The 24,169-nt window shown below is 41.9% G+C and overlaps 3 protein-coding genes across 6 annotated transcripts in view; 2 read left to right on the top strand and 1 right to left on the bottom strand.

The window, feature by feature from the left end:
• The first annotated feature begins 20 nt into the window (after window positions 1–20).
• On the top strand, window positions 21–8,289 carry LOC127549332 (dual oxidase maturation factor 2-like). 2 transcript variants are annotated; one of them, XM_051977252.1, is made up of 7 exons: window positions 21–105; window positions 1,819–2,039; window positions 3,801–3,858; window positions 4,182–4,316; window positions 4,687–4,900; window positions 5,728–5,942; window positions 6,287–8,289. In XM_051977252.1, exons 2-7 carry the CDS (start codon window positions 1,893–1,895, stop codon window positions 6,487–6,489), a joined length of 972 nt encoding a protein of 323 aa, XP_051833212.1. In that variant the 5' UTR covers window positions 21–105; window positions 1,819–1,892; the 3' UTR covers window positions 6,490–8,289. The 2 variants fall into 2 exon arrangements, with proteins under 2 accessions (XP_051833212.1, XP_051833211.1); XM_051977251.1 differs by lacking the exon at window positions 21–105 and adding an exon at window positions 1,401–1,506.
• Window positions 8,290–8,932: 643 nt separating this feature from the next.
• DUOXA1 (dual oxidase maturation factor 1) lies at window positions 8,933–23,580 on the bottom strand. 3 transcript variants are annotated; one of them, XM_051977249.1, is made up of 8 exons: window positions 23,490–23,580; window positions 23,088–23,169; window positions 14,908–15,081; window positions 14,603–14,660; window positions 12,622–12,756; window positions 11,728–11,941; window positions 11,287–11,504; window positions 8,933–9,360 (listed from the first exon to the last, which is right to left on the bottom strand). In XM_051977249.1, exons 3-8 carry the CDS (start codon window positions 15,052–15,054, stop codon window positions 9,083–9,085), a joined length of 1,050 nt encoding a protein of 349 aa, XP_051833209.1. In that variant the 5' UTR covers window positions 15,055–15,081; window positions 23,088–23,169; window positions 23,490–23,580; the 3' UTR covers window positions 8,933–9,082. The 3 variants fall into 3 exon arrangements, with proteins under 3 accessions (XP_051833209.1, XP_051833208.1, XP_051833210.1); XM_051977248.1 differs by having other exon boundaries at window positions 23,088–23,218; XM_051977250.1 differs by having other exon boundaries at window positions 23,083–23,218.
• The window catches only part of DUOX1 (dual oxidase 1), a 61,942-nt gene continuing 61,272 nt past the window's right edge, over window positions 23,500–24,169 (top strand). Inside the window, exon 1 of the mRNA XM_051973658.1 lies at window positions 23,500–23,811. Coding sequence (XP_051829618.1) covers window positions 23,500–23,811 — 312 coding nt within the window. The remainder of the gene's footprint in view (window positions 23,812–24,169) is intronic.

Here is a 24,169-nt window from a genome sequence, read left to right on the forward strand (position 1 = left end):
ACAGCCAGCCAGGCACAGATACCAACTCTCCCCTTCTCAGCACTACCCTGATGGTCAAGACCTGCTTCCTCCCATTATAAAAAGTAAAACTGGAATAGAATTAAGGTAGGTAGACCTCCCCAAAGTAGATCCACCAATCTCCTCTGGCACTGTGCCAGAAATTTCTATCAGGGTCATTTATCTGTTGTTCTTTGACAGGTTTCTGTCCAGTCAGTCTTTTCCTCCTTCCCCCATCCGGGACAGTATGGTTCAATGGAAAGACCACTGAATTAAAAATTAGGAGATATGGAGTCTTCCTACCCTTGGTTCTATCATTCACTCAGCTCTCTGAGTCTTAGTTTCCTCATTTGCAAAAATGAGGCATTTGGATTAGATCTCTGTAGTATTTTCTAGCTCTAAAAATGACTATATTTCTTTATGCTTCCCCTCACCCCCAAAGACATACCTATTAAAAACCTAAAGCGTTTCACGCTGTTTTTGCTCCCTGAACCTCATTGCCTCCTTGATGTTCCACAACTTCACATTACTCTGAAGTGGGATGATGGGAATAAAAATAGAGGGGGGAGAAGGGACCAGTATTAATTAGTAGATTGGGAGTAGGAAAATTTAGGGTAAGGTATTCTAGGCTAGTTGGTCAGGCTGTCCTAGATCCACTGGGGAAAGGGGCTGCGGGATTCCAAAATACAAACCGAATAGGGAAGGGGGGGGGGGTATGGGTAGGTAGGAAGGAGAGTTAGTTGGATAAGAAACCCTCAAATACTAGTTTCCTAGAAAGTCCTGTTCTGAGAAAAGAAGAAAGAATTCTTCCCTCCAACTTCAGCATTAATACATGAAACCCGATTCATGCTTCTTTCTCTGTGAAAGCACTGTGGTAGGGAGAGCACTGAAGTGGAACCAGCCGACCTGGATTTGAATTAGGACTCCGAGGCTTATTAGCGGTGTGACCCCGGGCAAATTTTTTAACTTCTCCGAGATTTTAGTTTCCTCTTCAGTAAAATGATGGACTTGGATAAGACGAAGTCTCTTAACCTCTCAGAAGCAGATTCCTTTCTCTTGCTTTGCGACTCTTTGTAGCTGTCTCTGTTTTCCCTCCCGGAGCTACACTTCCTTCCCCGGGTCTCCGGAAAGGCTTGCGTACTCACCTTCCTCTCCCCACGTTTTCTTGAAGGTTCAACGTCTTTTGTCAAGTGTCCGCTCAGACTGGAGTCTGGCCCTGAATGTGAGCTACCGGGCTTGTAGGCTAGACTACTGCTCCGGGTCCACCCGCCCAGCGCTTTCCTTTGATTTGCATAAAGTCACACCCGGAGGTTTAACCAGTTGACCTACACCCCGCCCTTCATTTGCATAACCCCCTTTCCCCACCTCCAGTCCCGGACCCCAGGGGGAAAAATCGGGACTCACTTGATCCTCCCTGCTATAAAAGGGTTAGATGCCCGGAACAGAGTTATAACAAAGCTAGACCGAGCTGACAAGATCAAGATAGAGAGTAGAGCGCTGGACAGCAAGGTGAGAAAGAGACCCAGACTCTCTCGCCTCATATGCCCCAGCACAGAAAGCACTTGAGGGAACTCGGTGTGGGGCAGGGAACTGGAGAGCATGGGGGCGCAGTGCCAGTGGGAGCTGCTGTCGCCCATCTCTCTGAGATAGGTGGCCCCCTGGGGCTCTGTCCTGTGTCTGATTGACCGGCTTTGCTGTGTTTGGGCTTCCTCGTGTGTGGTTAGAGGGTAGGGTGCGGTGAGAATATTCTGGGGGAGAAAATGTAGGAAAAGAGATGGGGAGGACTACAGATATTAAAATCTCCTTCTCTCCTGATCTCAGGTTGCTAACTGCGGGACAGGTGGATTTCTACCACTCGGACCCCTTGATCTTACTCTTCTCCAGTGACAGTCAACATGACGTTGTTCAACGGCGAACTGCCTTTCTACCCCCGACCCCGTTATGCAGCCGGCATCAACGTCCCCTTGTTGGTGGTCATCGTGGTATTCCTGGCTTTAGCAGCCAGTTTCCTACTCATTCTACCCGGAATTCGCGGTCATTCGGTGAGGCTGAAGTCTAACACCGGATTAGGGTCAATACAGTAAAGGAAGGGGGAAGTTTCAGAACTGAGTGTGAGAGCTGCAAGAGAATGGTGACCCATCTCCATCACCTCTTCGTTCAGCTCTTAAATGACCTTGGAGTCTCTAATCATAGTGGGAATTAATGAAGCTTGACTTTTTCTAGTATAGGGGATGGAGAGAGTGATGGATATCATTCATGGGGAAACAAAACACAGAGCAGACCAGAATGGCTGAGATGGTTGAGTCTGAATCAAGGACATATTCTTCCCAAACATTGAACCCTAAGTTTTCAGCTGGGAGTCACTCACAGTTTAGCAATTCCAGAACTAGAATGCTCTTCGCCACTGCAACTACTAGGGACTGAAATTCTCACACTGTTAACCTCTGAATTATGAATTATTATATCATTTCTCTATCCTCTTCCCCTTCCAATGTTTAAATCCCTTTGCTCTCTACTTCACCATCCTTAATCTACTCTTTTCTGGATGATATTTGTGGAGCACTAAATTCAAGAGAGCTGAAGTACCTCAGCATTAATACACAAGACTCTGTGTGTATTGGATAGTTTCTTTTATTAGCATTTCTGGGTGCTCATATGAGGGTTATGTCCATCTAGTTAGATGTACTCTTGTGATGTGTGTTATTGTGATGTGTGTGGATGGGTCTTTCATTTTAAAGGTTCATAGATTCAACTATCAGACTTGGTATTGTGAGAATTATCTTTCTTTCCTACAATCTCATGGAATTTAAATTATAGATTTGTCTTTCAAAAAAATATGCTGAAGCAAGCTCATTTATACTCATTCTGTATGGATTCCTGGGAGAATTCATTGTGTGGTTGTCAGTTAAGCATTTGTTAAGCATCCATTCTGTGTCAGAACTTGTGCTAAGTGATGGGGATACAAAGAAAGGCAGTTCTTCAGGAGTTTATGTACGTACAATATGTACAAACAAACTATATTTAGGAAAAAATGAAGATAATCTTAGATAGAAGTGACTAAAACTAAAAAGATTGGGAAAGGTTCCCTGTAGAAAGTTGGATTTTAGCTAAGAGCTACAGAAAGCTAAGGAAGCCACGGGGTGGAGGTGAGAAGGGAGAGTGTTCCTGTTATGGAGGAATGACTAGAATTTCGTAATCAGTGAAAATTCTAGAATTGAAATATGAAGAACAGCAAGGAGATCAATATTACTGGATCAGTCTCTACAACTTACTGTTCTTGGGAACTAAATCTTTGAGCCTTCCTCTCCTTGGGCAGGTCCATCCTTCTCTAACATTACTCCAGGAATCATTGAGTTCCATGGACCAGTGGTTAGAAGAGTGAGGGGCAGAGTCAGGAGGGTCAGACTGTGGATTGGAATGGGGAATGTAAAGAGATGGAGAGTGTAGGAGAGGAGTTCATTCAACTGTGACTCATGAGGTGGGGTGTGAGGAGTATCAGAAAAGTATGACTTTAGAACCTCAGAAATGCCTTGTTGAGTCAGGCGCCTAGCAGATGCAGCTTGATATTCTGCCTCTGATAGAGGCACCAAAGTTAAGGAAGGCAAGGACAAGATTTTCTCTGATCAATCTCCAATAATTTGGAATTTAGTTCCAAATGGTGTGGGGAAGGAAAAGAGGTTTATTAAGGAACTGGTTATGCCCTGTTAGCTGAGAATCAAAGCAAATAATGGGCCCAGGGAGACTCAGGGGTTGGAGGACTGAAAATCATTTCTCATCATTACTGATCCTTTCTATTTTTGCAGCGCTGGTTCTGGTGCGTTAGAATCCTCCTCAGTTTGTTCATTGGAGCAGAGATTGTAGGTGAGTGACTTGTCTCCTAGGGGGTAGGGAGATGGCAACCTAGAAAAGCATTGAGAGACTAGGAGAGCTGGAGAACTAGCTTGTTGATAGACACTGCCCACTATAACACCCCTCTGAGTGCCTTTTGTTCATTTCCAGTATCTCCCAGATTGATGGGTGTGTCCCCTTTTCTTTCCCATCTGGCACCCCTAAATCTATGCCTCGTGACCCCATGGTGTTACACTTCATGCTTCCCATGTTCCCTTATTGTAATACTCCTCCCTAAAACCACCACATCCTTCTTATGACCAAAAAAAAAAAAATTCCATCTTGTTCCCTCTCAGCGGTGAACTTCAGCGGGGAATGGTACGTGGGTCAAGTAAAAGCCAACACCTCCTACAAGGCTTTCACCTCTGCCCAAGTCAGTGCTGATATCGGGCTGCAGGTTGGATTAGGAGGAGTCAACATCACGCTCACAGGTGAGAAGACTGAAGGAGAGGGTGTTTCTATCCAGTCCTTCTACTTTCTAGAGGTGAAGCTGTCTTATTCTAGCATATATCCTGAGGTGGAGAGTTGGGAGCAGTGTGAAGATATTTTTGATAGATATGATAGCTATGTCTGGGACATTTTGGCAAATAAGGACTACAGAACTAGGATCCCCAAAAGTTTCTCTGTTTCCCTGCACCGGCCCAGCCTCTCATCTCTCCCCTTTTGCGTCTGTGTTCCCCTGACCCATTTGGACGTACTCCGAAATTGCTCCCATTGTACACAGCGTAGAGTCCCCACGATCATGCATAGAGGCAGACTTAGCCTGACCCTTGTCGATGCCACCTATGCCCCTTCTTCCAGGGACTCCTATGTACCAGTTGAACGAGACTATCGACTATAACGAGAAGTTCAGCTGGAGTTTTGGAGACAAGTATACCGAGGAGTATGAGGAGGCGCTGCAGAAGGGGCTACCGAATCCGGTGCTCTATCTAGCGGAGAAATTCACCCCTGCCAGCCCCTGTGGCTTGTACCAACAGTACCGGCTGGCTGGACACTATGCTTCAGCTACACTCTGGTGAGTGTAAGAGTGGACCTGGAGGAATCCATTGCGAGGAGGTGGGGTCTCACACCAGGCTCAACCGGCTTGACCAGCTCTGCAGCCCAGGGAACCCAATCATGAAAGCCGGGAACTCCTGTCACCTCCCAGGGTCTGCAGGTCCCAGCTGATTGCTTCTACTTTTTGCGGTGGCTGTAGTCCTCACCTAAACTTGGAGCTTATGCCATCTATCCATATCCTGGGGGCCTCCCACTAGAGACTCTCAGTCTCAGCACCAGCTGGAAGCCACGCCTTCCTTTTAGCATAAGAATTACCGGAGCACGCGTCAGTCTAGTCTATAAATAGGATTCCGGGCTGCCAGCTGGAGGCCACGAGGAAAGGGTCTGTCTAGGGGATCTAGGGATTCCTTCCGACAGATGGCGGCAGGACGGCTACTCCCCCAATGTCCAATAAGAAAGATATTTAGGAGAGGTTTCGAGCTGAAAGCGATCTTAAAAAGTAATTGAAGTTGGGGCAGTTAGATGACAAAGCACCAGCTCCAGGAATCTAGAGGATCTGAGTTCAAATGCGATAACACTTACTAGCTGTGTTACCCCGGAAAGTCATTTAACTCCGTTGGCATTTAAAAAAAAAGTAATCTAAGTCAATTCCCTCATTTGTGGTAGCATTTGAACCCAGATTTTCCGGGCTCTAAGGCCAGCTGCCTATCCTCTGGACCACGCAGGGAAGCCCCGGGGTTTTCTCTACCCCTCCCCTCGCCCCACCTCATTTCCAAATGAGTGCTCTCCATTTCCGGGCTGCTCTCACTCTTTTCCTCCTCCTCCCCCTCCCCCATTCTTCTTCAGGGTGGCATTTTGTTTCTGGCTGCTTTCCAATGCGTTGCTGTCTATGCCCGCTCCACTTTACGGAGGACTCTCGCTGCTGCTCACCGGAGCCTTTGTGTTCTTTGCGATCTTCTCCTTCGCTTCCATCTCCAGTGTGCCCCTGTGTCCGATCCACTTAGGCTCAGAGATCCTCACCACCCACTATGGGGCTGCCTTCTGGACCACGTTGGCCACAGGTGAGAGAAAGGGCCAAGTAAGGGGAATTCAGTAAGACTGAGGACAGAAAAGCGGATTTCTGAGAATAATACCAAGATTGGGAGGGTGGAGGGATAGATGACAGAAGTGAAGGGGGAAAGAGGGGGGCTTATATAGTCAGTGCAGGAAATTTGTTTTGCTTGACTGTTCTCATTTGTGGCAAAGGTTTGTTTGGTTTTGGTTTTTTAATGGGGGATAGAGAGGTGAGGAGATATAAAATACATACTTCTTAATTGAAAATAAAAGTTTAAAACATAAAAGGTCAGATCAGGTACAACCTGAGGTCCTAGAGTTAAGCCAAGACTCTTCCCTTAACCTGTTGCAGGTTTCTTATGCCTGTTCCTAGGAGGGATGGTGGTGTGTCTACACTACACACATCCCAGCGCCCTGCGCACTTTCCTGGACCTGAGTGATGGCCACGTCGTAGAAACTAGGAACCTGATGCCCCAGATCTACAGCAATCCGCTTCACCTGCCCCAGAAATGCAAACCGGCGACCCCAGACATACAACTTGCTGTCCTCTCGTAGGGGGTCTTCACTCCCCGGACTTTTGTTCTCAAATAGGGAGGGCACTCGGAAGCCGTCTGAGATGGAAGCGGCAACATGGACTTCACCCCTCCATTCTCTGCGGGTCGGAGAGAGCGAGTGGGGATCGCAGCTGACTCCCCTCTTTGAGCAGGGGATATTAGGCGGCGACTGTAAATAAAGACTATTTTTTTAATTTAAAAAACCAACCAAACAAAACACTTTCTATTGATTTCCGTGGCTTGGGTGGTTTCTGGGAGAACAACGTGCCTTTACCATTTAGAATCCTCCATCCCTTTGATCCCTATACTGGAGAGTTCGGCCATGTTCCCTGACTTCACGAAGGGAAACTTGTACACAACTTTTTTTTTTTCCTGAACCATTCCAGCCTCTGCGATCCCGGACTCCAAACTTGCTCAGTCCCAAATCAGGGCAGAGCAGTTGGTCTGCATTGCAGCAGTACTGCCCGGGAAGGCTTCTGCGATGTTCGTGCTGCCCCCCAGTGGGAACACGAAGAGCGGAGCGAGGAACAGACTGGCTAGGACAGTGAACCATTCCACTATCCCATGCGTAAAAAACGCCGGCTTAGATCGGGACACCTCGTGCCTTAGGGGGTTAATCCTCAGTGACTTCCTCTTCCCATCCTGGGACTCTTCTGCATTCATACAGCTGTCTTTTCCCTTGCAGTAGAGGTGAAATTAGGAGAGAATCACTCCACTTCCCATTCCCTAACAAAAATAACTCTATGGACTGCCAATGAAACAGCACAAGTTGGGTTCTCTAGGTTTCTTTGGAAGTCCCAGTCATGCCTCTCCTTCAGTCTACATGGACTTAGTTCCTGAATTGGAGGGTGGAGAGCAGAGAAGTTTCCGCATTTGTTGGCAGTTTAACTCCTCACCCAATTTCTTTGGGATTATGTCAATTGACAATATAGTTACTGAGTTTTGGAGCCAACCTTTTGATTGCTGGTCTCCTGTCTCTAAGTTCTGTATTCTTTGCACTAAATCCTTGCTGGTTCTCAAATGTATGTGATGATGGAAGTAGGGGATAATTAGAAGAAAGATGGCATAAATAGGGAAATAGGTGATGAGATTATGCTGTTTTCCTAGTGAAAATATTTTACTTGGTAAAGTACAGCGGGACAATTAGGCTGTGTAACTTCCCTCCATAGCCATAGGAGCCATATGAGAGCAAATTAAAATGAAGTCCTGGTATCTTCAAAGTGAAAAGGAAGTTACAAGACAAACTAAATTGTAAAGAGCCAGTTTTGAATTAGTCCATGAACAGCAAGAATCTGGTCCAGGTATTACTTGAGACCTCATCTCTGTTAGAGTGAGGGATTCAAACTATTGGCTCACCATCTCCCTAACAATGAATTATAAAGACATACTTGATAAATTTAGGATAATCTTGATGGAAAATGCATGTGAAAGGAACATGGCATCTTAACTATACTATTTACCCCTTAAAAGTAAATTAAAGACACACTTGAGGTGAATACATTAGTATGATAATTTCTGCTATTTATTACTCTATTTCACAAATACTTTGGTATTGATAATAAACATCACAACTATTCTGTTGTTATTGATGAGCATCACAACTATGCTATTTACAATTCTGTGTTGATAAGTATTTAGTATTGATATTTAAGGTGGATACTGAAATGTCAAAGTTTGGATTGTGTATTAACCCTGGAAGGTATATGATGTCACCTGAAGATAGCTAGTGATATTGTAATACTAGCCTAAAAGGTATGTAAACCCTGGCACTCAGATTAATAAACGGAGATTGAAACACATATCTTCCACTTGGCTTTGGATATTCATTCACACTCTTGGTATTCACTGGAGCTGGACTCCAATACAAGCTTAAAAAAAAACACACCCCAAAAACAAGCTGACAAGTTTATAATGAGGACTCGACTTGTCCCCATCTTTGATCTGGTATCAAGTAAAAGGGATCAGAGGATAGAGTTAACGGAACCTGAAAAAGCATCTAGTGCAACTGCCCTATTTCACTCCATTTCACATATGAAGAAACTGAGGCAGAGGGAAATGAAGTGACTTAATTGTTCTGCATATCCTTAGCTTCTACTCCCATCTGTTGTCTCCCACAGCTCAGACTTCAACAGCAAATGTAGACTGTTGGAAAGAATCTTCACATAGCTTACCTAGTCCAGTAGTTTCCAATCTTTTAAAGTATGAAGATCATAGGACTTCTTTTTAACTTAAAAAAAATTCCTAAACACCTCCTCCCACCTCCTTTATATTTTGTCAGAGGTAAAGACCAAGATGCCATTATTTGGTTGTCATATATTCAAGGACCTACAGATTACAATCCATTCTCTTCCTCCCCCATTTTAAAGATGAATTCAGATCTTCTGGTCCCATGTCCATTGTTCTTTCTTTCATACCATGCAGTCTTTCTGGGAAGATATCCACCATTGGAATGGTAATAATGATTTTATTGAGTTGGATGAGATTTGGAACTAGAAAGGATGCCTTAAATGATAGCAATTTAGGAGGACAAAAGTATATGCTAACTGGAAACCCCTAAGAGATGGGATATCCAGAAGCATATAGAAGATGGGATATTATAAGGAACTCTCTGGTTCTTTCTGAGGCTCATCTAGCGGTCTGATAGGCTTCTCCATAGGGGACTCCTCAGTAGGAGACTCTGATAGAGTTATATCTTGGTCCTGGGGGCTTTCTACAATAGACCTGTATCGTGGACTCAGGAGTCCCCCTTCCTCTGGACCTGCCATCTTTTTAGTTTTCTCAATCCCATTTTGGTTGAAGAAAATCTTCAGCCTGTCTGGTTGTATCCTGTGCATTACCATCACAGCTAGGCCCAGCACAATACAGAGCAGTCCTGAGGAGGAGAAGAGAGTTGGCAAAGAAATCTGAAATAGTTATGTAGGGAATGAGGAATGGGGAGGGGATAAGCACCATGGAGAGCGCTCAATATGGAAGGAAGGCATAGAGAGGGCAACAGTCACAATTTATCTTAAGGTGGGACTAAGGAAGGAGAGAAAAAAATGCCATAGGGCAAAAAATAAGGGGAATGGTAGTATACACTGGGATTAACATTCATATTTCACACCCTTTTCACAAGTATACCCTTTCTTGGGCTCCCTTCTCTTTCTGGATATATATTCTCTGAGTGATCCTAGAAAGTCTCATAGGGTCAATTATCACCTGTATACAGAGTAACCTTCAATTTATCCAGTTCTCTATATTCTGAGCTCTAGTCCTGAATTGCCAGCTACTTGCTAGATGTTTCCACCTGAATGATCTATAAGCATCTCAAACTCAACCTGATTTTAGGCCCCATTATTTCTCCAAGCCCCACCTAAAAGTCTCCTTGACTCTAATGTTTCTTTTCTCATCTATCCTCCATACCAAATTGATGTTTCTAAATTTCAGGTTTGATTATGTCATTCTCCTATGCAAGAAGCTCCAGGAGCTCTCTAATGCCTCCAGGAAAAAAAAAAAAAGCAGATTCTTCTATTTGGCATTCCTTTACATGTTGAGTATAATCTAATTTTTCAGAATCATTATAAATATTTCTTCCTTAGAGTGAGGGAAAGTAGTCTGTGAGCATTCTGGAAAGGTGGTTCTGTCTTACTTGTCATTTCCTGAACATTACATTCCATCTCCTGCTTCTGGTGGAACTGGATTCAAATCCTACCTCTCTGGTTTTAGTTTTATTGTCTATGATATGAGAAGATTGAATTAATGGTCTCAGAGGTCTCTTTCAGCTCTATATCTAAGACACCATGTTTGGAATAATCTCTTCTCTCCCCTCAAAGAACAGCTGCAAAGAGTAGCTCTTGTGCTGCGTCCTACAGAAGGAATAGTTGTTTTTTCTCAAACTACTTTGTATCTGCTCAAGACACTCACTTTATATGTGTGTATGTTGTTTCACCCCCATTCAAGGGAGGACAAACATTTACAATAGTGTGTGGCACACAGTAAATTATAAATAATTATAAAAACATTAATCATATAATTATTAACACACATAATTATGTATACATATAATGCTACTATCATTTATTATATATTTTATATGCTATATTATAATTATATGCTATATATTATATATTATATATATGCTATAATAATTATATAAAATTTCTTAATTATAGTTATAAATAAATGCTTATTGAATTATTAAGGAATGAGGAAAGGAATATAAGCAGGGGCACATAAAAGAGGGGTTGGGGCAAAGATTGTATAAAGAGATAATAAGAATAATAGCATTTATATTACATGTAAAGATGTACATAGTACTTTATATGTGTTATATCATTTGATTCTTAAAAGGAAACAGAAGAAATAGGTAATATTATTCCTCCCATTTTACAGATGAGGAAAGAAAGAGGTTAAGAAACCTGTCCAAGTTTTTTTGTTATTATTCAACTGTTTCAATGATGTCCAAATCTTCATGTCATAGCTAATAAATGGCTGGGGCAGGATCTGAATTCAGGTTTTACAGACCCCAATCTAGAACTTTATCTAATATGTCACCTGTGCCTAGGGTGGGAGACATCTTCACAGGACAGTCATAACTACACGAAATGACAATCTGTTGACCATTTCCAAGAATCCATGGGTAATCACATCAGAGATAAAAAGAAAACCTGTAGCAACTAGTCTGATGGTCTAGTTCTTTGATGTGCTGAAGAAAGGAAACCTCTTTAATAGGAGTCCCCTTTTCATTGGGAAAAGCCACCCATTCCTCCCTTTCACTTTCCGGACCCTCTTTCTGCAATTCCTTCAGGAGGGTACTCACCAGTAGCCAGTGTGATCCAGGAGGCAAGTCCATATTGAGTGTTCAGGGAGACAGAGCCCAGGTGGAATGGGCACTTTGGGGTCAGTGTGATGGCCGTGGAGAAGAAGATTAATGAAAGGATGAGGAACACTCCTGAGGCCAGGAGCATGTATCCACCATAAATTAATGCAGGCATGGAGAACAGCACATTTGATAACAGCCAGCAGAGGAACGCTACCCTGGTAAGGCAGAAATCAAGTGAGAAAAAAGGAACTCATTACTCACAGTAGTAATTACTGAAGAAGGCTGAGTGATTTATCTCTAACAGTACCTTTGGACTATGTACTACTTGGCCTTTGTGCCTAGGATGCCAGCCCCTCATACCAGCGTTTCCAGGATAGCAAAAGAGTATTGTCTCAACCACAGGTCATCTTGCCTCCCTTCCTAGCCCTCTTTCCTCACCAGAGTATAGCAGAAGCATAGTGTCCAGCCAGGCGGTATTGTCGATGCAGACCACAGGGACTGTTTGGAGCAAATTTCTCTGCCAGGTAGAGCACTGGGTCAGGCACTCCTTTCTCTAGGGCTTCTATATACTCCTCAGCATAATTCCGTCCAAAGTACCATGTGAACTGCTCATTGTAGTCAATGGTCTCATTCAGCTGCTGTACTGGTATCCCTGGGAAAATGAAACAGGGGAAGAAAGACCAAGGGGAACTGAGGGGAACTAGGGCTAAGAGGGCTTTATGTGGGTGTGAGTGTGGGTGTGTCTTTTGGTTACAGAGAAAAAGCTTGTCTCTGGGATCAAAGGATTCTCCATTAAGAAAAGATCTCAGGGGTCTTCTAGCCTGACCTCTTCATTTTACAAGTTTCCTTCTCTTCTTCTCCTTCTCCCCTTCCTTCCCTCCCCCCTCTCTCCCTCTCCCTATCTCTCTGTCAGTCTCTGTCTGTCTGTTTGTCTGTCTGTCTCTCACTCTCTCTCTCTCCTGCAATTGGGGTTAATTGACTTGCCCAGAGTCACATAATTAATAAACTTTAAGTATTTGAAGCAGAATTGACCTCAGGTCCTCCTGACTTCTGAGCCAGTGTGCTGTCCACTGTGCCATCTACCTGCCCCTGACTTTTTCATTTTAGATGAGGAGATTAGGTGATATCCTTTGAATCACATAGTAAACATCAAAGGCAAAAATGTGCTCATGTCCTCTGATCCCAGAGCCAGTGCTTTTCCCACTGTACCCATTTTGCTTTTCTAATTTCTTTTACTCAGGACCAAAATTCCTTAAGCTTTCCTGACCCCAAGGTACATAGTTTCCAAAGATACAGAGTCCCACCAGAATTCATTCAATTATGTCCTTTTACCTGTAAGAGTGATATTGATCCCTCGAAGACCAATTTGCAACCCTACTTCTGCATTGATTCTTACAGGGCTGAAAGCCTTATATGTAGTATTGGTGTTGATCCAGCCCACAGACCACTCCCCACTGAAGTTCACTGCTGCAGAGGGGAGGAGAGGGGAGGGGAGGGGAGGAAGAATGAGGAGATGGTAAGAGCATCATGGGACATATGGGATAGATATGATCACTATTCTTTCCTTTATCTGAATCTCCAACTGTTCTCTTGAGAGATACTGCCCAGAACAAAATGGGAAGGGAAAAATGGATCAGCAAGAATATGATTATTATTACTAATAATAGCTAGTATTTATATAGTGTTTTAAGATTTGCAAAGCATTTTACATGTTTCCTCATTTGAACCTCACAATATCCTTGGAAAGTAGGTGCTATTATCATTCTTATTTTACAAATGAGGAAACTAAGGCAGAGAGAGGTAAAGAGTCTTTGAACTTATATTTGAACTCAGATTTTTCAGCCTCCAAGTCTGACACTCTACTACCTCAACAGCCAGCTGTCCCAATTAGTAAACAGCCTCAGCATGGAAATTCCTCTTCGTTCCACTGTCACCAAGACAATGCAACCAGCTGCTTTCTCACTTTTATTGACATTGTCTTCCAGGGACTTCTAGATTCATTTGATTTCAGTGAAAATGCTCGGTAAAATTTGCCCCTTTGTAATCCCAGTGCTAGGCACTAGGTGGCACACTGTATAGCGATCTGGGCTTGGAATCAGGAAGAACCATCTTCAAGAATTCAAATACAACCTTAGACACTAACTGTGTGACTCTGGCAAGTCAGTTAACTCTGTTTGCCTCAGTTTCCTCATCTGTAAAATGAGCTAGATAAGGAAATGGCAAATCACTCCAGTATCTTTGCCAAGAAAACTCTAAATGGAGTTTAGAGAGCTAGAGAGTTGGAAACTAAATAATGACAAAACCCCAGTACTTAGCATTTTATTCAGCACAACAGGCAACTGGTGGTATAGTGGATAGAATCAAGCACACGTGAATTCAAATCCAGCTTTAAATACCTATTAGTTTAAATTAGTTTAAATACCTCCATTTGCCTGAATTTCTTCAACTGTAAAATGGAAGTAATAAAAACTTTCCAGGGTTAGTATAAGGGTGAAATAATATTTATTATTTTAAAAAATTCTTAGCACAATAACTGGCACATAGTAAGTGCTTAATAAATACCCATTGACTGACTTAATAGACATGATAATGAGGCTAACAAGAAAAACACAGGGAAAGGAGATCATAGGTTCATTAGGCTTATGGGATTTGTTTCTACAAAGGACATAGGAAACATTTAGTACAGTCCTATCATTTTGTAAATATGAAATCAAGACCCAGAGGGGAGAAAGGAGTGACTTGCCCAATGTTATGCAGCTGGTTAGTGGCAGGTCTGAAACCAGAAAGTAGAGAGCAATTTTCTGGATTTCCAGTTTAATGTTATTTTCACTCTTTATCCTTGTTCTTTACACACACACACACACACACACACACACACACACACACACACACACACGTGCACACATCTGTATTTTAGAGTATTCCCCCTATCTTGTCTAGGCTAATCATTTAGTAGCCTCTTACAAATTCAATCCAACTACTGTTGGGCAAGGAGGCTTTGACCTGCTGTTTCCCACATGGTTTGGTTTGCTCCTCTTAAGGTTGCCGAGTGACCTCCTGCTCCCTGGAGATCACCATCGTGGTACCAGAATTAGCTGGGACACTGAATCAGCTTTTGCCCTTTGAAGCTTAGAATTTCCAAAACGCAAATGATTCATCAGCCTTAGTCTCCTTGGTAACATGACCAGCACACCTGGCTCTTTAGACATTTCTCACAACATAGTGAGAGCTGGTGTTTCAGTAAGAGGAACAAGATGGGGGAAATGGAGAGTCATATTTTGAGGGCATTTGGTTCCTCTAAAGACATACTCACCCAAAGTGGCAGCTCCAATGAATAGGCTGGTTACCACCCGAAGCAGCCAGAACAGCCTCTGAATTACGAGTTGAATTCAGTGATCAGATCTCTTCCTCCCTCTCCATCCCACCCTTAAGAACAATATTCAAGATATCCCCTTGCACTGGGATCTCTAGTACTGGGGTCATTTGGGGCTGGAATCTCCTAGGGCTTTAGTCATCTAAAGTTGCCTGGGATTCTTCTAAGGTTGGGGTTAGATTTGGAACTGAGGACTGGAGTTTTATTGGGGCAGGGTTATGGCAGGGCTGAAGCATCTCTCTTACCGTCTTGCCTCGGATACCGGGCAGGATAGCCATGAAAGTGACCAATAAAGTTAAGAAGACTATAATAATGACTGCTGAGGTGGTGTCCATGGGGAAGATGAGTTTGGGGCCAGCATAGAGGGGAAATGTGTGTCCAAAGGCAGACATCTTGATGCTGGGTCAGGAAGCAGGCTGCTATAATAGTATAAAATCATAGATTAGTGCCCCAATCATTGCTTTTATTTCTCATTTCCATCCCTCTAGCATTAGTTATTCCTCCTTTTGATGACAGAATCAGCATCTAACAGGTCATTGGTTTCTTCAGCATCATTTAGTGTATTTCTTAATAATCCTCAATGGATTAGGAAGATGTAGGTTATAAAACTTCCAATAGCTCCTTATCATCTATCAGATAACCTTCAGATTCCCCATATCAGTGCTATTGCCCTCTGAGACTTTGTGTGTTATCATCTATGGATTTTCAGGCTGTGTTTTCAAGACCCTTTTATGTTCTTTCTGCCCTGATTAATGAAAAGAACAATATTTATATAAAAAAGTGAAAAAAAAACTTACAGAAAAGAAAAAAATGTACTTTTCAGAAGCAACACAGTGTGTTAAAGAGGGTGCTGGGTTTAAAGTAAAACAGGCTAGGAGTCATATCCTACTCTTACTACTACTACTACTATTACCACTACTACTATTACTATTACTATTACTATTACTACTATTATTATTACTACTACTATTACTACCACTACTACTACTACTACTATTACTATTACTACTACTACTATTACTACTATTACTACCACCACTACTACTACTATTACTATTACTACTACTACTACTACTATTACTACTATTACTACTACTACCACCACCATCACCACCACTACTAGTATCACTACCACTGCTACTACCATGATTACCACTACCACTGTTACTACATTGTTACTATTACATTACTATACTATTACTGCTACCACCACTACTACTGTCACCACCACTATCACCATTACCCACCATTGCAAGTATTACTGCTACAGCTACCACTACCATTACTATTCCTATCACCAATACTACCACCATTACCAACTCTACTATTATCATCACTGCCACTTCCACTACTCTATCTCTATCACTCCTGTTCTTTCTCCTTTTTCCTCCTCCTCCTCCTCCTCCTTTTCCTACTAGTGGACATTTATAACAGTTCTAAATTGATTCTCACAGAAATCCCATGAGGAATGCCACATTAATGTTACCATTCTAACATTCTTATAGCACTAAGATTTGCTAGGCATTTTGTAGATATTATCTCATTTGATCTTCACAGAATCCTATGAGGCAGGAAACAGAGGCTGAGGGAGGCTAAATGATTTGGGTCATAAAACTATCAAGTGTCTGATTTAAATTCAAATCTTCTTGACTCTCGCTCTAGTCCTCTCTCCCACCTCACCTTCCTGGTTGTATATCTCTAGCTAAAACCTCTAACCTCTCTATATAGTAAATCTAGGACTAATCTACTGTCATGAATTCCCCTAAGGTACTGAAATCACAGATAAGGCTATGATCTCCACATCACTCACATGTAGGTGTTCCTGTCTGGCAGACAGGTCCAGAGTCCTTCTTTGTGACTACCCTAATGAGGTCCAGATCTCTTGAATATCTCATCTCATCATATTTGGTGCACAGGACTCCATTTTCCTTCTGTCTTGCGCCACCCCCACCCCCTCATCCTCCCCAAATAATGGCAACTGGCTTTCCTCTTCCATTCATTTCTGGACTTTGTTTTTCCTGAAATGTTATCTTTGCTCTCTTCTACTACCATTTCAAAGCTCATCTCTTGAAGGTATTCTCTTTTAATTGTGCAATACAGTGTCTTCTATTGTAAGTAACATTTAGGATGAAATATGAGCAACTCCTAATTGGTATATGGGTACCTCCTATTTTGGGGCAGTTAAGTGATGAAATAAACAGAATGCAGGCCTAGAGTCAGAAAGAGTTGTCTTTCTGGGTTCAAACCCAATCTTGGACACTTATTAGATGTATGACCCTAGGCAAGTCACTTAATCTTGTTTGCATCAGCTTCCCTGTCTGTAAAATGAGCTAGTGAAGGAAATGGCAAACCAGTCGAGTATCTTTGCCAAGAAAACCACAAATGGAATCACAAAGAGTTGGACACAATACCACCACCACTACCACAGCAACAACAATAAGCTACTTTTAGTCAATCATTTGCTAAGTCTTTCCAATTCTGTTTTACTCAGTCATCACCTGAGTTCAGGTTATCACTCTTCACCTGGATTACTGTAACAACTCCTTAATGATATCCTGTGATTCCAATATTTTCCCTTTCCAATATAACTTTCATGCTGTTGCCAAAATATTCTCCTTAAGGCACAAGACTGACCATGTTTCCAAGTGGCTGACTACTCATTCTAATCCCTACTGCCTATGGGATAAAATTAAAATGTGTATCATTTAAAGCCTCTCCATCTAACCCCTTCTTGTCTTCCCAACCTTTTTTTATACTATTCCCCTACACATACCCTACTCTTCAGCCAAATTGGGCAATTAGATGGTTCCCAAACTCATCATTCCATTTCCTTCTTCTATGTCTTTGTGCAGGCTGTCCCCTATACCTAGACCCTATTCAGGTCTATGTTTTAAGCTCATTCCTGTCAGTCTTTCATGGTCTCCCTCACTGTTAGTACTCTTTCCTTCTCCTCCTTCAATTTCCTTGTTTTTGTTTTTTGTTTTTAAATAACTTTTTATTATACCCATGCCAGGGTAATTTTTTTACAGCATTATCCCTTGCACTCACTTCTGTTCCGATTTTTTCCCTCCCTCCCTTCACCCCCTCCCCCAGATGGCAAGCAGTCCTATACATGTTAAATAGGTTACAGTATATCCTAGATACAATATATGTGTGCAGAACCGAACAGTTCTCTTGTTGCACAGGGAGAATTGGATTTAGAAGATATAAATAACCAGGGAAGAAAAACAAAAATGCAAGCAGTTTATATTCATTTCTCAGTGTCCTTTCTTTGGTTCTGTCCATCCTGATCAATTGAAACTGAACTTCAATTTCCTTGTACATTTGTCCAAATCTTCCATAGGGGCAAGGACAATTATTTTTTGCTCTATTTTGGGTTTCTAAGGCTGAATACATGGGGATGAATAGATATCTATTGTATATGATATCTATCATGGATCACAGACAGCACTAGCTGGGACCTTAGAGGTCATCGAATACAGTACAATTCCCTTATTATGCAAAAGAGGGAAACTGAGGCCAGGAGAAGTTAAATAACTAATTGAAGGCCATACAAGTGGTAAATGGCAGAGCTATTTGATTCCAAATCCATCATTCTTTCCTCCTTCATCTTGAAAATGTAATTGAACTGGACATCAGGAGACTTGAATACTAGTCCTGACTACAGCTAACTAGATGGATGACCTTTGGCATATAATTTCCTTTAGCCCTCAGTTCCCTTATCTTCAAAATGAGATCCAACTCAGTGCTAACATTCCTTTCATCTCTAAACTGATTCTCCTACCTTGTTCCCGATTTCCCCATCTGCCCAATATCTTCCCCTCTCCTTTCTCCTCTTTTATTTTTATCTTTTTAAAAAAATTATCATTGCTATTATATCCTGTTTTATTTTCTTAACAATATTTTTATTTCTCCCCAATTACATGTAAAGACAATCTTAACATTTTTGGGAGGTAATCAGAGTTAAGTGACTCGTCCAGATTCACACAAATATTAACTGTCACATTTGAGGTTATATTTGAACTCAGGACCTCCTGACTCCACAGTCAGTATTCTATACATCGTATCATCTAGTTGCTCCTCTTAACATTCATTTAAAATTTTTTTTTAAATTCTAAATTTTCTTTCTCCATTTCTTACTTCCCCCTTCCTGAGACAGTAAGTAATTTGATATAGGTTATACATGTTCAATCATGTAAAAACATATTATCATATTCATGTTATAAAAGAAGACAAAGAACAGAGGGAAAAAACACACACAAAAAGGTGGAAAATGGCATGCTTCAATCTGCATTCAGCCTGTCACTTTTTTCTCTCAAAGTGAATCTTATTCATCTTTTTTAGATGCTTCTCTTCTTTCTGCTCACAGATGTCTTTCTGGCATCACATAAAAAGGGTCACTGTACTCTCTTGACCCCAGTTACACCAATCTATGTTTAATTTGTCAATCCTCTCCCTAGACTTATGGCAAAGATTAGGAAAAATACACAAACACATCCTCAAAGACACGTAGAGATACAGTCTGGTGCAGGCACACATAAAAACTCAGCCATTCAAAAAACTTCAGATTTCTAATCAATGTAATGATTGCAAAGGACTGATGAACATCTGTAGCACCCACCTCCTGATAGACAAGTGATAGATTCAAGATTAAAAAAAAAAAAAAAAAAAAAGAGGCATACTGTTTTGGACATGGTTAATGTGGAAATTTGGTTTGCTTGTCTATGCATATTTGCTACAAGGGTTTTCCTTTCCTTTTCTTTGGGAAAGAGTTTGTGGGAAGGAGGGAAAATAAATGCTTGTTAGTTGTTAAAAAAAATGACTAAAAAAACCCCCAAATATTAATAGAGAAAAGGATGCAAAACCTTAAATAGACAATCATTTATACAAAGAACAGAGATAAACAAAGACATAACTAGAGAACCCTTGTTCACACAAATATGGACAAATACAAAAATTGAATGACAAGAAGCTGTGACAAAGCAGGGACAAATTAGAGAGCTAACCAAATCAATTTGGAATTGCCACTCCCTCTTGGAATTTATCTGTTCTCCTTTGTGTTGTCACTAACTAGAAGTCCACCAGAGGGACTCTCTTGTCTCTAAATACAAAGATTTTACTACACAAATAGATGTAGAAGTGCCTGGGAATCTTCTCCCAACTCAGGAACTCAGCACACACAGTCAATTAAATGTAAACTAGTATTTCTTACAGCTATTACATATGGGAATGGTTCATGTAAAGGCGATAGTTATGGTTCAGAGAATATCATACCAATTCAAGTGTGAGTACTTAGTGTGATTCAGGATAGTAATTTTAAAATAGGTTTAAGCTTTTTTCAAAAATTTATTATGTGGCTTTTTAATTTTGGGGGTAATTAATAACTTTATTAATTATACTAGCATATTATTAATAAAAAGGATGGTCATTTGGCTGTCCCCTTCTTTTTTGCACTTAATGGTATTTTATATTTAAAGATAATTTTCGACATTCATTTTTGTAAGAATTTCAGTTCCAAATTTTTCTCCTTCTCTCCTTTTCTTCCTGCCTCCCCAAGACATGAAGTAATCCAATATAGGCTATACATGTACAATCATGTTAAACATATTTTCAAATTAGTCATGTTTGAAAGAAGGATCAGAACAAAAGGGAAAAATCACAAGAAAGAAAAAATAAAAGTTTTTTTAAAAAGTGAAAATAGCATACTTTGATCTACATTCAGATTCCATAGTTTTTTCTCTGGATATGGATAACATATTCTGTCATGAGTCTTGGAATTTTCTTGGTCATTGTATTGCTGAGAAGAGCTAAGTTTATCAGAGATGATCATTGCATAATGTTGCAATTACTGTGTACAATGTTTTCGTTGTTCTATTCATTTCATTAAGCATCAGTTCATGTAAGTCTTTCCAGGTTTTTCTGAAATCCATGGGCTCTTCATTTTTTATAGCACAATCATATTCCATTACACTTATATACCACAACTGATTTGGCCTTTCCCCAATTCATGGGCATCCCCTCAATTTCAAATTCTTTGCCACCACTGCTGTACATATTAAATAAGATTAATCTTAAAAAGAAGGTAAGTTAGGGGCACAGTGAACAGAGCACTGAGCTTGAACCAGAGAGAGATTTATCTTCCTGAGTTCAAATTCAGCCTCACTAGTTATCTGATCCTGGTCACTTGATCCTGTTTCCCTCAGTTTTCCCATCTATAAAATGAGTTGGGGAAGGAAATAACAAACCACTTATCCTGGGGGATAAGGAATGTAACTCATCTTTGTATTCCATAGTGCCCAAGCTTAATGAACATTCATTGAATTGGACTGAATACTCTTGGCTTTTTTTTTCCTTAGTAAAAATAGCTATTTCTGAAAAACTCAAATCATATGAAATTATTTTATTGTTCCTCCTCCACAACAAAATACAAATCAGCACACAGACAGACACAGAGGCTTGAAGGGAAACATGGCGTAGTGGTTAGAGAGCTGGCCTCATAAACTAGGAGGATCAGGGTTTGAGAACAATGCACTGACCAAATTATTTAACCTTACTGCTCTAAGCAAGTCTAAAACTGAAAATTGCAAAGAAGATGATGTTCTCTGTAGGAGAAATCTACTTATCTGGAAGTTCCCTATACAAATTAAATAACTGGCCTAGACCCTATGCTGGATTTAGGAAAACCTGCAGAGATAAACCTCCTCATTTTACAGATGGGAAAACTGAGGTCCAGAGAGCTGAAGTGACACAATTGTCCAAGGTTACACAAGTAATAATTTGGGAGGGATGGGATTCAAACTACATACTGTGATTTTAAGAACAGTGCTTTTTGCTAACCAAGATGCTTCCTAGGAACCGGAATCAATGTTCAATATACAACATAGAGCAGAAGTTTCCAAAGGGAGAACCTTAGCAAGATCCAAAGAGTGTGTACTTAACTAATTGAAGAGTGGGAAGTTGGCCTGAATCCCAACCTTCCTGTCATACCCCATTTGGGGGCTTGTCTCCATCCCAACCATACTACCCTTTACACATGGTTCTTCAATATTCTCTCACTTCCCTCCTCTTTCCACTTTCCCTCAGTCCTGTTGGAAGCTTGTAAGCTCCCCACCTCTCCTCTACTGCCCCTTAAGGCAGTTATACTCTAACAATTACTCAGGTACCTATACCAGGAGCTTCACGTGCCGTTAGGAAAATTCCTCTCTCCACCCCTTACAACATACTCATCTTGTGCCTCCCTTTTTGTTTTGGGTTGCATAGTATAGGTCACACAATACTGCATGTATGTATGTACACAAAGTCAGTGAAATTTGAAATTTTAGGAGTGTAAAACTTCAGTAAGAACTTTTGAACACTATTTTAGGGTGATGTGCCCAACTTAAAAATTTTTTTAAACCGGTAGGAGTGTGGAATAATAAAAAGAAAAGCTTAGAAATTATTGATTGACCTAGATGTCTAGAAGATTGCAAAGTTCCTTGCACATAGTATATATTTAATAAATATTTGTGTAATTAAATCAGTATCAGGGAGGACCCTACTGAGCAAGTGACAGTCACCATATTATCCCAAGAACAGTGGAAGAGTCACAGAACTAGAAAAGTCAGTGGGCAACCAGAAGGAATAGAACCAAAGATAGCTAAGGATGCAGGAACTTCTTCCAGCCTGGGTCTCTTGAGTGCATTCTCCCTTACTCCCCCCCTCTCCCTCCTTCCCTTCCTTTTCCAGGTAACTTGAACTCCACCTATTTCCAAACCAGACTGGCAGGTCAGAATACACTGCTCTGTACAAACACTTTCTACAAACATCATAGTGAAATTGACTATTAGACTAGAGCCCACATGTGATCATTTGAAGGTTGTTGTTCCCTTTTTGAAGTTTTTCTCTTCACCTACTTAAAGTCTTTTCCAATTATTTACAATTGCATGTTCCCTAACTTTCTGGTTTTTCCCTATTAACGCTAAATTCTGCATAAGTAGTTGTACCAGACACCCCAGATACTTCCATCTAGACTTCCCTAACCACTGTAATCCTAGTTGGTCCTCAACTTCTTTCTGTCTCATACTCTCCCTCCCATCCCCACTCAGACTTAGATCAAGACCCCGGGGAGTTCCCGCTCTCATTTCCCATTTCGACCAAGACTAGGGATGGATTTCAAAAGTCTGTGGCTCTGCCGTGCTCCCAATCCAGGGCTGTTTCCATCGCCCACAAGACGGTTTCAGTGGGGTAGAGTAGGATGGAGGGTGCAAAGACAAAAACTGGCAGCCCACATGGAAAGAGCACACCTTAACCTTCACCCCTCTCCAGTTGACTCCAAACTCCAACTTTGGTCCCATTTGGTGTTCTCAAGACCAGCGCCCCTTTTCAGGGATCATCTTTTCCACCCATCACCTCTCAGCACAGTTCTCCCATTTCTTTCAAACCTTACTTTCCGTCCACTCCAGTCACACTGGTTCAGGGAGTGATGGGGGCCAGATGAGTGTTGAACTCCCAAGATCTCACAGGAACTCCTGGAGAGATCATACAGAATCTCAGTATGGAGCGTGGGAAACACTGGTACTGCAGGAGAAACCGCACAAATTACTTTTCCGTTTTAGGTCTTACTTTGGCCTCTGTTCTGCTCAGTGCAGGGAAAAAAAAAAGGGACCCCTTATTTCCTCCGGATTTTAGCGGGTGAGTTAATAGGACTAAAGATGATCTAGAGAGAGTCTAGAGCTTATCTGAGGGAAGAATCCCTTTCCATTCAAATCCCCTTGCCCCCAAGTCCTCCTACTCTCTTCCCTCAGAGAAGCTTCCACGGAGTGAATTCCTCCCTCCTTCATTTCTTCACCTCAAACCTGATGTGGTCTCAGCCCCAGCTCTCCCTCAGCGTCCGGCGATCCCCCGGACCCAGAGTCGTCTCACCTCCTCCTCTAGGCGCCCCTCGGCTGCTCTCCAATCCGCTCTGCTCCTCCCAGTGGGGCTCATCTAGTACCCGCCCCACTCCGCGCCCTATCGGGGCCGCGCCTTCCCCTCATATTCCCCCCAACTCCGCCCCACCCCGGTTCCAAATCCCAGCCAGGAGTCGAGGCTGGAACCTGACGGAGGCTGGAACTTGTCAGCGGCCGGAGCCACGCTGCGTTCCGGAGGCAGGGGAAGAGAGTGGCTCGCAGGTCAGATGAGGGGAGGGATCTTTCCCGGGGTGCTGTATTACAATGAACATCTTTGACTTCGCGGAGGGAGCTCCGAGAGACTGGCTATCGATTAAGTAACACCGGTTCAGCTACGTTTCTGGAGGGAAATGAGAGGCTTCCAACTTCAGACTCAGGAGCGCCTTTCTTCTAAACTTAAGAATTTCGATCTCCTCCTAGGTCGCCCAGGATTAAAAATGGGGCGCATATGCGAGCTTCTTTTCCTTCACTTTCAATTCTACAATCCATTTCCCCACATCACATAAGATCCCTTCATTGAGATTCTTTCTTCTTTCCATCCCTAATGATTTTGAGGGATTGAAAATGTTGAGCTTGGACT

The sequence above is a fragment of the Antechinus flavipes genome, chromosome 2, assembly GCF_016432865.1.
Source record: "Antechinus flavipes isolate AdamAnt ecotype Samford, QLD, Australia chromosome 2, AdamAnt_v2, whole genome shotgun sequence".
NCBI lineage: Eukaryota > Metazoa > Chordata > Mammalia > Dasyuromorphia > Dasyuridae > Antechinus > Antechinus flavipes.